General features: G+C 35.8%; 1 protein-coding gene across 5 annotated transcripts in view; it reads right to left on the minus strand.

The window, feature by feature from the left end:
- LOC114326935 (nucleosome-remodeling factor subunit NURF301) overlaps positions 1-16,644 on the minus strand; it is a 102,209-nt gene that overhangs the window by 58,419 nt on the left and 27,146 nt on the right. For 3 of the 5 annotated variants that reach the window (XM_028275408.2, XM_028275405.2, XM_028275404.2), the window contains exons 6-11: positions 13,844-13,927; positions 12,647-12,931; positions 11,788-12,335; positions 11,371-11,727; positions 6,964-7,168; positions 6,600-6,826 (exon numbers count right to left, since the gene is read on the minus strand). In XM_028275408.2, the coding sequence (XP_028131209.1) occupies positions 6,600-6,826; positions 6,964-7,168; positions 11,371-11,727; positions 11,788-12,335; positions 12,647-12,931; positions 13,844-13,927 (1,706 nt within the window). The remainder of the gene's footprint in view (positions 1-6,599; positions 6,827-6,963; positions 7,169-11,370; positions 11,728-11,787; positions 12,336-12,646; positions 12,932-13,843; positions 13,928-16,644) is intronic. The other 2 variants (XM_028275407.2, XM_028275406.2) reach the window with 1 other exon arrangement.

A 16,644-nucleotide genomic window follows, 5' to 3' on the forward strand; every position in this document is an offset into this window, starting at 1 on the left:
CCCCGGCAATATGTACAATAAATATATTATACACGGCTCACTAAAATAATTAGTTACGCCCCTGTACTACTGATTACTTAAAATTCAAGTAGTATTTATGTAACCTTTCTGGAAACTCCAGGTTATTGTTGAGACTCGCATTTGAACCCCTCGCCGGGGCAGATCGTCAAAAGCTTCCTAACGAGAATCATCTCTAATCTATCGACGCTCCCGCTATTCGTAAAAAGGCCGCATTTTACCGGCTTTTTTTGCTATCGTTTTATACCGCTCAGATAATTCAATCTGCTCAGTATTATCGACGATGATTTATTTAGCGTATTAGTGAGTGCCTTACAAATGAACCAAATGGATTATGGAATTCAATCAGAGCTCTGATGTGACACGTCATCAAGGAATAAAACTGTAAGTACTCTACATGTATGTGAACATAACTTATTAGTCGTGATACTGTATGCATTTTGAACCATATACCTCTCGTAGCAAATATTCTTTGTGCCATTTATGCAGATAATACTTTAAATTACATATGAAAAATCGTTATCTACTCTTAACCAGCTTACCTATGGGAATATACTCTATAACCGTACAATAAGTATAGGTTACTATTGTTAAGGATACTTTACGTATTGCCTAAACAGGCGGTTAGTTAGTGTTTGCGCCATTGATTTAAGATGTTAGTACTTAAGGGTTAAAGAATTTTTTTCATCCAACTTTTGATTTTTTATATCCTTTGATAATTTGAGTTTTTACACCATATTTTTCGGCCAACTGTTGTGAATTGTAATCATACTTATAAATAGTGACAAACCTTTTTCTTTTACAACACTTTTACGACATTTTATTATAGGATTTTAAGAACCTATTGTGACCACCTACCAGATGAAGGTTAATCTCCTGTTTATGCCTCCTCCACACATCGGCAGACGTGTCCGCGGACGGCATCTGCGTATGCATCCGCAGATGTGTAGATGGGGTAATTTGATCGTCTGTTGTTTACCTCGGACCTCTACGACGCATTAGTTTTTGCAGTAAATTCAAAGTAGATACTGCGTCACCCGAGAATTAACACAGACTGAACGATTTACAGATGTGTACCTACAGATGTGTGGTCACCTCGTGATGATACATCGGCAGATGCATCCGCAGACGCGTCTGCCGATGTGTAGAGGAGGCATTAGGTAGATACAATAGGTCCTAATAAATAGTACTGGGAATTTCCATCAACAAATAAACAAAATTATTTTGGCTAACGTTCACATTCAATTTCTATAAAATGGGCTTTAAAAATATGTGATTGTGATTATTTGGCCGTATTATAAAGGTGGCCGTAAATAGTAGGTCATATATAAACGAATATAGTATATTGTACTACATATAATTGGTTTGCGGAATTTTGAAACAGGTGGCCGATTTTCGCAGGTGGCCGGTAACACAGGTTTTAGAGTGGAGCCAAACCTCAGTTGGCGTGCCTAGGCATGCCGGTCGAGGGGCAAATTCATCATGAGCCCCCCTCGTCATCGATCTAGCGCACTCTCACTGGTTGGTCGCACCCGCGCTCCGACACGCGAATCCGACCAACCAGTGACGTTTGGCTCTTTTTGCAACGGTCTTTTTGCAGTATTATCGGCGTGTTATACGTCCGTTCGCACCCACCACGAAGCGACGCCGTCCCAAGAGGCTCTTAGCTTGGAAAAATTAACTCTGAATACTTATAATAGCAATTAAATTTAATTGAATATAAAAAGAAATAGCAAAAGCGTGAAGCGCAGACATTCACAGACATTAACGACATTCACAGACATATAGATTAGTCTTAATATAAAAGAATTTCCTGACGAAACGTATATTCCCTTTTTAGGAAAAGCCGGGGGGATGACTCGGAATTTGTTTCATAAGTACACTCATGTTAGGACTTCATGAAGTGACTATGAATGAACAAGCTGCTTTGAATGGTCTTAAGAATGAGATTCCTTATGTCTAACCTTGATAGGTTAAGAATTCGCTGGATCTTCGAATTCGCTTGACACCAAGTACCTCTAGCCCCTACCATTAGAGGTGCCATGCAGATAATTTTCCCTGGATAAAGGGATTGCATGGTCTGAAGAAATAGGGGTTCCGTATATTTAGCCGTCTTATTAGCGGCGGCGGCGGCGGCTAAACTTAACGGATCAGGGCCTTCCCAGCTAACCGCAACGTCTACAACCAGTACTCTGTCACCCAGAACTGCAACAAAGTCAGGTATTTTTAATTCGCCATTGCGCATTCTTATACGCGGCTCAACCTCACATATCCAGCCTTTCTGTAATCACTATAATCAGTATAACTCAACCTCACATATCCAGCCTTTCTATAATCAGTATAACACCACTCACGCACTCACACTGACTGATTAATTTTATTGGCTTTTAAGATAACTAATTTTTCAAAGTTTCATCAGTTGTTTAGAGCAGCGGTTCTCAATCTGTGGTACATATCATTATTTGAGGTGGTACACAAAACGCAAAAATAGCCAAAATCAGCACCAATATTATAGTTAATTAGATCACCATGCTAGATAGGTATTTCAGTTAGGTGGTGCCAAAAATATTAAAAAAATATTTGGTGGTACATGACTCAAAAAGATTGAGAACCGCTGGTTTAGAGCATTTCTTGAAGGGCCATTAATTAATATGACATAAGAGAATAGGCGTTTGCTTGACTTTGCGAATGGACTGATACTGAAAACAGCGTTTTTGCGTGTTGCTATTAATTTCATCTCCCACATGCAGCGACAAGTTTATACTTGCAAAAAGTACTCGGAAAATGCACTCATATAATAAACGCGGGTACCGGGTATTTTACCCATATGCTGCGGGTACGAGTACCGAGTACTTTATTGAAAATGTACTCGGGTACCGGGTACTGAGTACCCAAAATGTACTCAGAGTACAAAATTCGGGTACTTGTACCCGGGTATTGCCCAGCTCTGATCACTGATTACGAATCTGACATTTTTTTTGAAAAACAAAAAATGGCGGATCCAATATGACGGAAAGAAATTGAAAATATCAATCAAAACGCAATATTTTTTCCAAAGGACATCGCACACATCTTATGGAAAATATAATGTCACTCAAATTCAATAAAATTTATATGAATAGATTCGTTTCAAATTAACGGTCAATTCTTATCATTGCGCCAACTCTTAATTTTCAATAATAAGAGCAGAAATTGATATAAATCAATCTGAAATCCAATGGGTAGGTACATAAGTTAGAGAGAGAAAAAATATTTTAAAATACCCAGATTATCGGTAACTTCATAAATCTTCTCGGGCTATTAAGCATCTTATTATAATAGCTTCACTAATCCGCTTAGGCCCAGCGGGGTTTAAGCTGTTTTGAATAGCACCCAGAGCAATAGTGATTATAACTGACACGTTTATGAACTCCAAAAATGTGATTTCGATAAACTTTAATTGCAATTTGCGCCGTAATTAATCATAATTAAGAGTTGGCGCAATGATAAGAATTGACCGTTAATTTAAAACGAATCTATTCGTATAAATTTTATTGAATTTGAGTGACATTATATTTTCCATAAGATGTGTGCGATGTCCTTTGTTAATTTAAGGTCGCTGATTACAAATCTAACATTATTTTTTTTTGAAAAACAATATGGCGGAAGGAAATTCGAAAATTTTATTTTTAACGCCTATTTTTTTGAAATTTTATATTATAAAGGACTTTAGGTCATGACGTAACTAAGTAAAATCTCTAGGGGCGGAACGCTGCGTGGCCGACAAAGGAGTGGGGATAGGGGGTGAATATAAAAAATATAAAGGGTTTTTTGCGATGTTCGTGATTGAGATAGTGCACCAAAATTTGGGAATAAGCAGATCATGACATAACTAAGTAAAATCCCTAGAGCCGGAAACCAGAGTGGGGGACGAGGGTTGTTATAAGGGGTCAAAGTCGCAGTTTTTATTATTTTTTTGTGACGCCCATGATCGAGATAGTGCACCAAAATTTGGGAATAAGTATGAATGAGGTAACTAAGTAAAATCTCCAGGGGTGGAATGCTGCGTTGCCGACAAAGGGTGGGGGTTGGGGTGAATATAAAAAATATAAGGGGTTTTTTGCGACGTTCGTGATTGAGATAGTGCACCAAAATTTGGGAATAAGTAGACCATGACATAACTAAGTAAAATCTCCAGAGTCGGAGACCAGAGTGGGGGACGAGGGTAGTTATAAGGGGTCAAAGTCGCGGTTTTTATTATTTTTTTTTGTGACGCTCATGATCGCGATAGTGCATCAAAATTTGGTAATAAGGAGGTCATGACGTAACTAAGTAAAATCTCCAGGGGCGAAACGCTGCGTGGCCGACAAAGTGGTGGGAGCAGGGGTGAATATAAAAAATATAAGAGATTTTTGTGACGTTCGTGATCGAGATAGTGAACCAAAATTTGGGAATAAGTAGATCATGTCGTAACTAAGCAAAATCTCCAGGAGCGGAAACCAGAGTTGGGGATGAGGGTAGTTTTAAGGGGTCAAAGTCGCAGTTTGTATTAATTTTTTTGTGACGCAGCACAAAATTTGTCGCTTACGCAGCGTTCCGCCCCTGGAGATTTTACTTAGTAATGTCATGAGCTACTTATTCCCAAATTTTGGTGCACTATCTCGATCATCAGCGTCCCAAAAAAAAATAAAAACCGCGACTTTGACCCCTTATAACTACCCTCGTCCCCCACTCTGGTTTCCGGCCGTTGGGGAAAGTCATGTACACAACTAATTCAACATACCCCCGTATAGTTTTTCCATATTACTTGCCACGCACAAAATCCGCTCCCAGCTCTTAGACTAACAGTGGTTCACAAAAGTTTCTAACCTTTGCTTGGAGAATATTACTAAAAAACTATATTTCATAGAAATTTAAGACCGAATTATGGTGGTATTATCTTTAAAACACTGTACTGCAGAAGAAGCAGCAGAGGAAGCAAAATTTCAACTTTATAGGAATTAAAAAGGCTCGAGATTGGGCAAAGGCTGGCTTTTCAACCTTTGTTTACCAATAAAGATATGACAGTCGTGACGTCACACTTCGCTGTCAGCCTTAAAATCCATTCGTATTTTCTATATTTAAACGATGTACGTATTATATCAGACATTTTCTATCATACAGGGTAGCGACAAAGTATGGAAACACGGTAATTTCGCGAAAACCGCTAAAAAGATTTTAATAGATTTTGGTGGGTAAGGGTCTTGTAATGAGGTCGATATTATAGTGGTAATTACGTTGTTGTCAAATCTTCCGTTTTTCTAAAAATTTAATGAACTTTCTTATTTCAAATGGAATACCCTGTATATTTTTGAGTTTTGAAGTTCTTATGAAATACTGATTATTTTTTATGTTATATTCTCTATACCTAAATGTCATAAATTCGGAGTTATTCCTACATTCATTAAAAAAAAATTATGAACAAATTATAAAAATCAATTTTCTCGGTCCGGGTAGATATTATTTTAGGTTCTTTGAATCACTGGGAACAAAAATGGTAATTTTTAATTTTCCTCTAAAGTTAATCGTTTCTGAGTTATAAACAATTTAAAACTGAATAACAAAAACGAAAAATGACGATTTTCTAGGTTCAAAAACACAAGTAAACAATATTATTTTTGAAACTGCGAAGTGTCTAAATTTAAGCTCAAACCTTACTTTAATTATTACCGGTAAGTAATTTGGTCTTATTTTATTTTGAAACATTGTTTTTTTGTTTTTAGTGGAGCCCGATCGCTTGTCCTCTCAAATGCGCTTCATTAACAATTAAAAAACAATGTTTTAGAATAAAAAGTGGCAAAAATTCTTATAGAGAGCTGATAGAAGGTTTGGCTTGGGTGTTTAGTAATTTCACAATTATTATTTTTTATTTATATTTTTGAACCTTAAAAATCGTCATTTTTCGATTTTTTTCGGTTTTCAATTGTTTGTAACTCTGAAACGGTTAACTTTAGAGGAAAATTACGAAAAACTTTTTTTATTCCCAATGATCCAAAAAACCTAAAATAATGTCTACCCGGGCCGAAAAAATTGATTTTTATAATTTGTTCAATTTTTTTTAATAAATGTAGCAATGACTCCGAAATTATGGCATTTAGTTATAGGGAATATAGCATGAAAAAAAATCAGTATTTTTCATGGACTTAGAAACGCAAAAAATATACAGGGTGTTCGATTTGAAATAAGAAAGTTCATTAGATTTTCAGAAAAACGGAAGATTTGACAACAATGTAGTTATCACTATAATATCGGCCGCATTAGAAGACCCTTAAATACCAAAATCTATAAAAATCGTTTCAGCGGTTTCCGAGAAATTACCTTGTTTCCATCCTTTGTCGCTACCCTGTATATAGAGTATTTACAGCAAATTTCTATTAATGTATTGATACATTAATCTCTTGTTTTTGTAAATCACACATAAAACATACACATAAGATCGTCCGGCGACGTCAGAGTGTACCACGTGATCTATAATCATAGTCAACGCTCTCAGCTGATATCTCATACCTATCTAATATTTTTTGAACACTAACTTTTTGATTTTACTGGAATCGTTTACGTACCTGTTGCAGTATCTGCTTAACGGGTGTTTGTTTCGGAGTTACGACAGTAGGGTTGACAACTTGCTGGGAAACAACTGGCTGAGCGGGAGCGGTGGTTTGTTGTACCGGAGCCAAAGGCGGGGGATTTGTTGATGTAGTTTCCGTTGACTGTTCTGTACTGCTGGGCTGCACCGCGAGATAGATCTTGGTGGGACCCAACACCCCCTGCTTGCCGGTTGAAGCTTGAGCTGAAAATAAACAGTAAACATAAATGGTCTATAATTGGATTATGGTATGTCCAGACGATGAACAATACTTTTCATCTTCTTTTGAATGTTCAAAAAAGGAGGTTATTACTGACTCAAAACTAGAAAAATCTACTAACCTTTAAGTAGCTGTTGTTTAACTTGTTGTTGAACAGCTGCTAGCTGCTGAGGTGTAAAGTCAGCTCCTTGTAGACCCTGTAGAACGATCCTGGGACCTTGCTGAGTTTGGATAACCTGCGCGGTGACGCATTTAATGACTGTTCCGGGCGGCTGACCTGTCATTAACTGATCCATAGTCGCCTGATCGATCTGACTATCCTGTGCCTGGAAGAAATAACATTATAAGTAAAGAAAAAAATGTGAAAAATGAGTAACTTGCGAATATTTTAAGGGGACTTTTAATGTCTAAATTGGAAAAAGACAATTTTTATAATGTATATTTTTAGAGAAAAAAAAACTATTAAATTTATGGTTATATGTAATTTATTTATACATTGTAAAGATTTCAAATCTTTGAATTTTTACCATACAATGCACTCAGTCGAACAGAATGTAGTGACAAGACAGTAACAAATAAGTCATATTTGACAGGGCTTCAGGAATATTTTGAGTTGTTTATTAAATAATATTGGTAGTGTATTAATTTGATAGATAATTGATTTAAGACATAAAATTAATAAAAAGTTATTTATTATTTATCGAAGATCCAAGCAGAGAATACACCAGGATATATTCTGTGATCAAAGTATTTTGTTGTTAACGATGTTCTCAAAATTTTGTTGTTAAAGATGATTTTACTATATACCCGCAATTTGCCGTGTAAAGAAAGAAAAAGAAGGGATATCCGTAAAATATTTGCGCCTAAGCTCTTAACTTTAGAGGATTATGTAGTAGACGTATCCTATAATATAGTATAGATAGAATAGAATATTCGCTGTGTGCAAGTACTTGGAGGGGATACGAGAAACGATCGTGCGCTAGTAGCTGAGAAATCTTACAACTTTATTAGCATATTTCAAATAAATTATATTTATATTGTCAGTTAAAATTGTCATATTGACATATTTCACACTTACTGTCATTATGAAATCGGGAATTAATGTTGCTCCACAATTTTGATATGATATGCAATTATTAAAGTAAATTTAATTAATTATAGGTATTTTACTTGTAATACTGCATTTTTTTTAATAATTAATTTTAGTTACTACATACAGGGTGCGCCAAACCTCTGGTTTTCTTTGATTACGGCTAAACTATGGAATATACAAAAAAAAAAGAATGTATGTGTACTATGTACGCACGTAAGAAGATATTCTTCTATTATATAATAGGTAATTTAAACGAAGTAAATATACTTAAAAGGTTATTTGTATTTTATTTAAAAATCAAACTAACTTTCTTATCTACCACTTTCAAAAAATTTTTATTAAAACAACCAAAAATAAAAAAAATATGAATCGCCCGGGAATTGAACCCGCAACCTTCCAATCTCAGTGCTAACGCATTTCTAACTACTCCATCGAGGCACTAGAAATAGACATGTAAGTTTCGGATATAATTACACAACACGGCGACATATAGTGTAAAAATGTTATGCTTACATAATATTTTATTAATCCAAAAACACAAGAATTATAATAAATAATACATTTCCTAAAACCACTAATATATTCTTTTAATAACTTATTTGCACGGTTACAGATACATACATACCTATCTTGAAAGATTAGCAATGAACTACATACTGTCAGTGTGCGCAGGAGCGCGCGGTAAATGTACAATTTTACCCTCAATCGATTCGCCGCTAAAGAAGAATATCTTCAAAAATGTTTTTAACAAAACTAATGTATATCAAAACCGTCTATAATTTAAAATTATTTTTGATTATACAGGGTGAGTCAGAACGACGGTATGAACCAAAGTTGTATTTTTTTAAATAGAACACCCTGTACATTAAATGATTTTTGAATATATTTTTTAAAAATATGAAAAATTTGTATTGGGACCGTGCAAGTTCGGCAAAGCGACCTCTATTTCTACGCTCTGTACTTTTATTCGCACTTTTAATTATATTGGCCAATTATATTAGTCCTGGTTGCTGGATAATTGTCAAGGCCATAGTCCAAAAAAATAATAAGAAGAAAAAATAAGATGCAGGTTATGTTATGCAAACGTAAACAATTGTATGTAGTAAATAAAATTAGTTATTAAAATGCAGTACTGCAAGCAAAATACAATTAATTAAATTTACCTTTATATAATAATTGCATATCATATCAATATTGTGGAGCAATATATAATTTTTCTGCTTCAATGACAGAAGGTATGAAATATACGTCAATTTGACAATTTCAATTGACAATATGAATTATTTAAGATAGTTGCAATATTTCTCCGCGACTCGCGCACGGTCGTTTCTCGTTTCCCTTCCAAGTACTTGCACACCGCGAATAAGGTCTTATAGGCCTAAAGTTAATAATTTTCGAGATATCTGCATTTTTATTGAGAAAAATGGTAATATTTGTAGGGCTGTGGACTATGTTTCCAAGGTAATAAAAATTTAAGTGTTAGGTCAAAGTTTTTATAATATAGTATCATTCTTAAATAATTTAATATATTTTACTTATAGCCATAAAATATACAGTGTGATCACTATTTGCAAATACAAAACATTGCAAAGATGGCCTGTCAAAGCTTTTTTTCTCATAATTCTTCCTCGTCCTTCTTTTAATGCCTCGCTGCTCCTTCTATTGGATTGAGCAATAAGAGCTTCGCCGATATTTTCCAAGCAATCGTTGCAATTTCTCAATTTTTTATTCCCATAAGGTGCATAAGAATATTTTAATTTTTTTGCTGAGGAACTGGACGAGGCAGAATTGTTTTCTGCAGTAAACGGATTACCTTTTGTAAAATGAAAACCATATCCAGGCATTTTTTCCCATTTTCAAAACAATAATTTTCTATAAATTCAATAACATAAAACCAAGTGCTCGCTCTAAAAGTTTTAGAACCAACTGCCGAGTTGCAGCTGCACGGGTCAGGCGTCGCGCGCCTGTTCTGTACAAACGAGTTTTAGCTCAGGTAGGTACCGTAATATATAATAACTTCGTTTCTATTTAGAATCTCTTATTAAAATTTTGTGACAGTATTTCTATGCCACTAATAACCGATCCTCGTTAGATGGTTTAACTCCGAATTTTGCGGTTACGCTTGCGCATGGGTGCAGTGAATGCATCATGTTTTCATGTTTATTTTTTTCTGATAGAAAAGATTAGTTGGGTTATGTTATTTTGTTTCTTCGCGGGAAGTATTCTAATACCTCCTTATTATATTATAAGGAAATTATTATTATCGAAATTATAAATTATTATCGTTATTATATAGGAAGGAATTATTATAAGGAAATATATTTAAATATAACTGTAACAGGTACCTATGTTTACACTTACTGTAACCGGATTTAATGCATGATTCCTAGTAATATTTTAAAAGACTATTTTATATTTGTCTACACAGCAAAATAATTATTTACCAAACAGTCTGACACCTCATTTCCTGGTCAATCTGTTCAAATAGTGATAAGACCGTGGTCTTTGACAAACAAAATCGGGAAAAAAGTCTAAATCGTCCCAGTAATTGTAATTCTCTTCTGTTATGAAACCGAGGTAGACGTTATGAACTAAACAAAGATTCCGAACTTGATATTGCATTGCATTAATCATTTTTTAAATTTTATTATGAAATTGTTTTTTATTTATTTTTCTGTTAAATTGATCATTATTTCTCGAATTGCACATGCGCACGTACAGTTACTGCTGCCAACAGAAGAAAAAAGTGGTTAGCTAACCGAGATTTTCTTAACTTCGTTTAACCTTCGGATGACCAAGCGGGGGAAATTGTGACCCCAGCGTATGTTTTTCTTTAATAGATTCAAAAGTATTTTCAATTTTTAACTCATTATTTTTTTATTTGACTTTGATATCATACTAGATATCCTCATATTTTGAAATAAAAAAAATTCCCTATATTTTACGAATAAAAAATATATAAGTTGATGTTTAGTAAAATACCGTCTATTATGTGTAATTCCAAGTAGTTTTACGCTAATGACGTCGACTTTGCAAAGTAACAAGACACTTACTCAACATACACACTACACATGACACTAATACTCATGTTGTGACTGGCTGAATGACCTAAAGTCCATGCCATAAAAAAAACTTCATTTTTTTGTTAATTGTCATTTTTGACCTGGGGTCATTTTCCCCCCTTGGTCATCCGTGTAACAAAAAACGGTTGGTCGTCGGAAGGTTAAAGCACTGAAAAACGCTATGAGGGTTAAAATATTGGTTAAAATTTAAACTAGGTTAGCTAACCAAAATTTTAACCGCTCACTGAAAAACCGGGCCTGGGGAATATTTTTAAGTAAAAAAAAACAAATCGATTTTTTTTTAAATGTATAAACTAAAAGACCCCTTAACAATGAAATTATCAGAAAATGTTCATTCTCAATTTACACTTACCGGTTTTGTTGGACTCTGTAAAGCTTGCTGAATGGCTTGATGTGTCGAAGTTGGTGGCTGTTGGACAGGTTGCGGCTGCTGTTGTACTTGTGGTTGCGGCTGCGCTTGTTGCTGTGGTAGCGACTGCGCTTGCTGCTGAGGTTCCGCTTGACGAACAACCTGTTTAACCGGAGCCTGTACTTGTGGTACTGTTTGAGTAACGGGTCCAGGTGTTAACTGTGCGACGACCTGGGCTTGGTTATTACCAGTTGGTCTGATTAGTACTTGTTGGCCGTTAATGGTAGCCACTTGAACTTTTCCCGTAGCTAGCTGCTGGGCTAGTGACTGGTTATTGACGACAATTTGGTTTGTTATAACCTGGAAAAGTTAGAAATGGAAATTGGTCTTCATACATATGTAAGTTATATAAGTACCAACCTGTTGTCCATTTTGGTTGATGACTTGATTAGTGCTCAGCAGTACCTGCTGTTGTACAACTTGTCCTCCAGATCCCAAAACAACATTTCCTTGAGTGAGTTTCTGCACCAATGGTTGACCAGAAGTCTGCTTAATGATCACTTGTTGAGGTTGAGATTGTGGAGTGGATACTTGCGGTTGGACACTCTTCACAGCTTGTGGAGTTTGAACCTGGGGTTGACCGATGACGGCTTGCTTTACCACTGGAGACGATTGGACAATAGCCCTAGTACCTGCGGAAGTTTGTATAGTCTGTTTAATGATAGCTTTGGGAGTTGTTGTCACTGGAGGTGGCGGTTTGGACGTTACGATACCGGACGATTGGAGTTGTGATGTTGTTAAAACCTGAAGCTTACCGTCCGGATATTGAACGAGCTGTTGTCCAGGTAGAAGACCTTTGACGCTGATGCGGCCGTCGGGCATGCGCATTATTTGAACACGTTGCGGAGAATCTTTGGTAGATTGCGGCGTTTGCGGTTGTGAGTTGGCTAGAGTTGAAGTTGAAGTTGCTGCAGAGAAAAAGAAAACGCGTAAACGAAATGAAATAAAGAAAATTTATAAAAGAAGAATTACATTTTTGCTTTTGACTTTGAACATATACTAATAAATGTATAACACGTACTGAATTTCGTTGGAAAATCTACAATGAGAATAACATAGTAACAAATTGACAACAATGTTAGACAATGTCATAAAGTAACTGATAGTAATTTTTTACTCCTAGTCTGCGAAAATACTTAATATGAATGATAATAGACTAAAATTTCAAATCAGTTTATTCTAGAGTGAAAATAATGTGAAAAAATCAAAATATACTCACTTGGTTGTTGACTCTGCGTGGGCGTTTGAACCAGTTGTGCTCCGGTAACCGCAGGAGCTTTTATCAAACTTTGTTGTGTCGTAGGCAGGGTTTTAGGTATGATAGTCGAGCCTGTTATGACTCTCGTGGTACCATCAGGTCCCTTTGTCATCAGTATCCTTCTACCGGCCAATTTGGAAGTATTCGAAGTAAGTAAGGAGGTTAGAGTATTTTTACCACTGACTATAGCCTGGCTTGGTACTACGACGTTCTTCACTATCTTCACTTGACCATCGCTAGTCGTCACTGGAGGGATAAATCAAAATTAAAATATGACTATGTACTAATATTGGTGTTGGGCTTAAATTTAAATATGTATCTGTGATCAAAGTAGTTAAAGAACGCTATAACGTTGCTTCTTTTGGGTGCCATCTTCTGAAAATGTAGACACATCCTCTTTTTTTTTTCGATAAAAAAAATGAGCTTTTTTGTTGGGCGAATCAAAGTATTATATTACAGGCAGGAAGATCTGACAATGTTATTTGAAGATAAAGAATAATTTTTTCGTTATTTGACAAAATCTCAGTTTTAGAGAGTTTGAACTGTTGAACCAATTAGAACACTCTATTATATTATTGTAACCTCTTAGACCAGCCGAAGGACAAAAATCATGAAAAAAGACCCGGTTAGCAGAAGTAAAAAATCCCTTTTTATCAGTACAATGCAATATGTCATATGATCATTTTAACAATGGCTAAAATCCATGAATTAAAGTTCTAATTGTTGAAGCATCCACTGTATTCAGCAGATTTGACCCATAGCGACTTCCATCTGTTTCAATACCTAAAAAAATTCATGTGTGGAAAGAGTTTTTTATCAAACGATGAGGTCATAACAGCTGTGGAAGCGTATTTTACAGTGTATTTCAAACCATAAAATTGTGTTTTTCTTATCGAACAGTCTAGTATTATCTTCTCGTATACTAAAACATTTTCTTTGATCACAGACTGCATTCAAATATAACACATTAACATATTACATGCACAATATACATAAAGAACTGACCCGTGTCTAAACATCGGTTCAGAGGTAGTTTAATCCTTTTGTAAAACTGAATAAAATCCCCTAGTGGAAAACAAAAAGGTAAAAGTATAACACAGTAACGACTGCTGTGAAATAAAGTAAAGACAGACAACACCATCAACAAAAATAACCTACCTTTAGGTTGTATTGCTTGTAATGGCGCATTACTTGTAGATGACGCTTTTGATGTTGTTACTGTAGTACTACTAGCAGAGGTTGCTTTATAATAATAGACAAATCAATAGAAATATCAAAATAAGCAAGTTTTATCTAATAACAGGTGATTCAGTGAGACAGTACGATTTGGCAACGCTGCCGACGACAAAATATAGGCGCCGCGGGCTTGCAACGTAAACGTTGTGAATCTAGAGAGTGGGAAGTTTAGTGTTTAGTTATCATGAAGACGTGGTCGGGTGAACAACGCGCATTTTCTGTGAAAGCTCATTACAAAAATGGTGAAAGTTTTATGCGTGTACAACGAACGTTTCGTTTAGACTAGCATTTGCCAAACCGCGCTGCAGTTCCGTCTATATATAATGGATTTCTACGGCTGTCGCCGCCTCTCCATACCCAGCTTCCAATTTTTTCTATCGTAACACATATCTTCATCTAATTGCCTCCTGAATATTGTCCCTCCATTCATTCTTTTAACGTGACCGAACCATGTCAGCTGTCTCTTTTCAATATCGTCTATTATAGTTTTTTTCACCTTCATATGTTCTCTAATTGTTTCATTTCTTACAAACCTGACAACTTCTCCTCAAAAAGTCCATTTCTGTACTAAGTAGCTTCTTTTTATTTCTTGCACTTATGTCCCAAACTTCTGCACCGTAGATTGTAGCGCTCTTCATTATACTTTCATATATTCTTCTCTTTGTTTCCTTCCTGATATCTTTGTCCCATAAAATTGAATTGAGAGATCTAGTGATGCTTCTACCTTTATTGATCCTATGTTGTATTTCATCTTCACTATTTCCTCGTTTGTTAAATATAGCTCCCAAATATTTGCATTGTTTCACACCAACAATACATATGTCCTTGTTCCAATGGTAGGTTTTCAATGTCTTCGTTTCCCACTATGAAGTATTCTGACTTGTGTCCATATTTATTACTAATCCTGCCTGTTGGTAATGTTCATTTAGCTTCCGTATCATATAGCTTATATAGGTCATCTTGATCTTGGACTATAACAACTTGGTCGTCCGCAAAATATAATGTAAATAGGGAGTCGTCTCCCACTTTCAGTCCCATCGGTTTTACTGCTTTTGTCCACCTCTGTAAGGATTGGTCAAGGTATATTTTAAAGAGAGTGGGAGATAGACAACATCCTTGTCTGAGGCCTTTTGAAGTATTAAATGCCTCAGTGAAATTTTTGCCCTTTTTGATTCTGGTGTTAGTGGTCTCATATAACATTTTAGTTGCTTGTATGAGTTTTCCATCGATACCGATGTCTTTCATTGACTTCCACAGTTCTATTATGGGGACACTATCATAGGCTTTTTCTAGGTCGATAAGAGCGAAGTGGGCTTCCTGATTTCTCTGTATTCTTTTTTCTAGTGCTATTTTTAAAGTGAAGAGATTGTCTACCGTTGAACGTCCCGCACGAAAACCAGCTTGTTCTTCAGCTTGCTTTCCTCGAATTTCTTGTTCTATTTCATTTCTTAATATCCTGGAGTATAATCTTCCAATGGTGCTGATGACCGCGATTCCCCTATAGTTTTTGGGGTTATTTTAGGTCCCTTCTTATGTATGGGAGTAATATGTGATGTTAGCCATTCATCTGGTACTTTTTCTTCATTTAGCCATCTTTAGAAAAGTTTTTAAGCCTATCCCATAGTTTGGTTGGTCCATATTTTATTAATTCAGGATTAATTCCTCCAGCCCCGGGTGCTTTCCGGGATTTCATAGTTTTAGTAGCTTCTTCCATTTTGCTTTTATCTAGTTCTATTTCGTGTTCTCTCTGCATATCATTCTCTTTTTCTTGTATTCTTGTTATGTATTGTGGTCGTTTTTCTACTAATAATTCCTTAAAATGTTGTTCCCACTCGGCATAAGATATACTCTTAATTGTGTGCCCATCTTTTTGAGATGTTCTGACATTCTTTATTATCTTCCATGCTTCTGAACTCCTAGTTCCTCCTAATTGTTGATCTATGTATTCACATTTTTTGATCCAGGTTGCGTTTTTCTTTTAATCACTTCTCTTTTTACTTCTCTATTTAGGTCCCTGTATTGTTGTTGAATCTCAATGTTGTCCTAGCAGTTCCGTCTAATATGGCTATTAAGACTTGGGTTAGGAACTTTGAAAGTAGTGGTTTAACATCACAAAAAAGAGGTGGCAGTGTCAGAACTGCTCACACACCACAGAATATTGAAGCGGTGCCAAATTCATTACACGCGAGTCCTCGAAGATCCCTGCGACGACTCGCGTGTAATGAATTTTGCACCGCTTCAATATTCTATGGTGTGTGAGCAGTTCTGACACTGCCACCTCTTTTTTGTGTTGTTGAACCACTATTTTCAAGTTCCTAACCAAGTCTTAATAGCCATGTTAGATGGAACGGCAGCACGGGGCGGCAAATGGAAATGTAAACGTTCGTTGTACATGCACAAAACTTTCACCATTTTTGTAATAAGCTTTCACAGCAAATACGCGTTGTTCACCCGACCACGTCTTCATGATAACTAAACTTCCCACTCTCTAGATTCACAACGTTTACGTCGCAAGCCCGCGGCTCCTCTATTTTATCGTCAGCAGCGTTGCCAAATCGTACCGTTTCACTGAATCACCTTGTATTTTCAGCTACATGAATATCAATTTATTCATCTTTCTCGTCGTATTTATTAAATCAGTTTAAAAGGAAGATCCGTTTTAAAATATTTGAAAAAAAAACATGAAGGGGAAATGAATACGTTACGAGGACTGAGGATTAAGT

The sequence above is a fragment of the Diabrotica virgifera genome, chromosome 5 (assembly GCF_917563875.1).
Source record: "Diabrotica virgifera virgifera chromosome 5, PGI_DIABVI_V3a".
In the NCBI taxonomy this organism is placed as follows: domain Eukaryota; kingdom Metazoa; phylum Arthropoda; class Insecta; order Coleoptera; family Chrysomelidae; genus Diabrotica; species Diabrotica virgifera.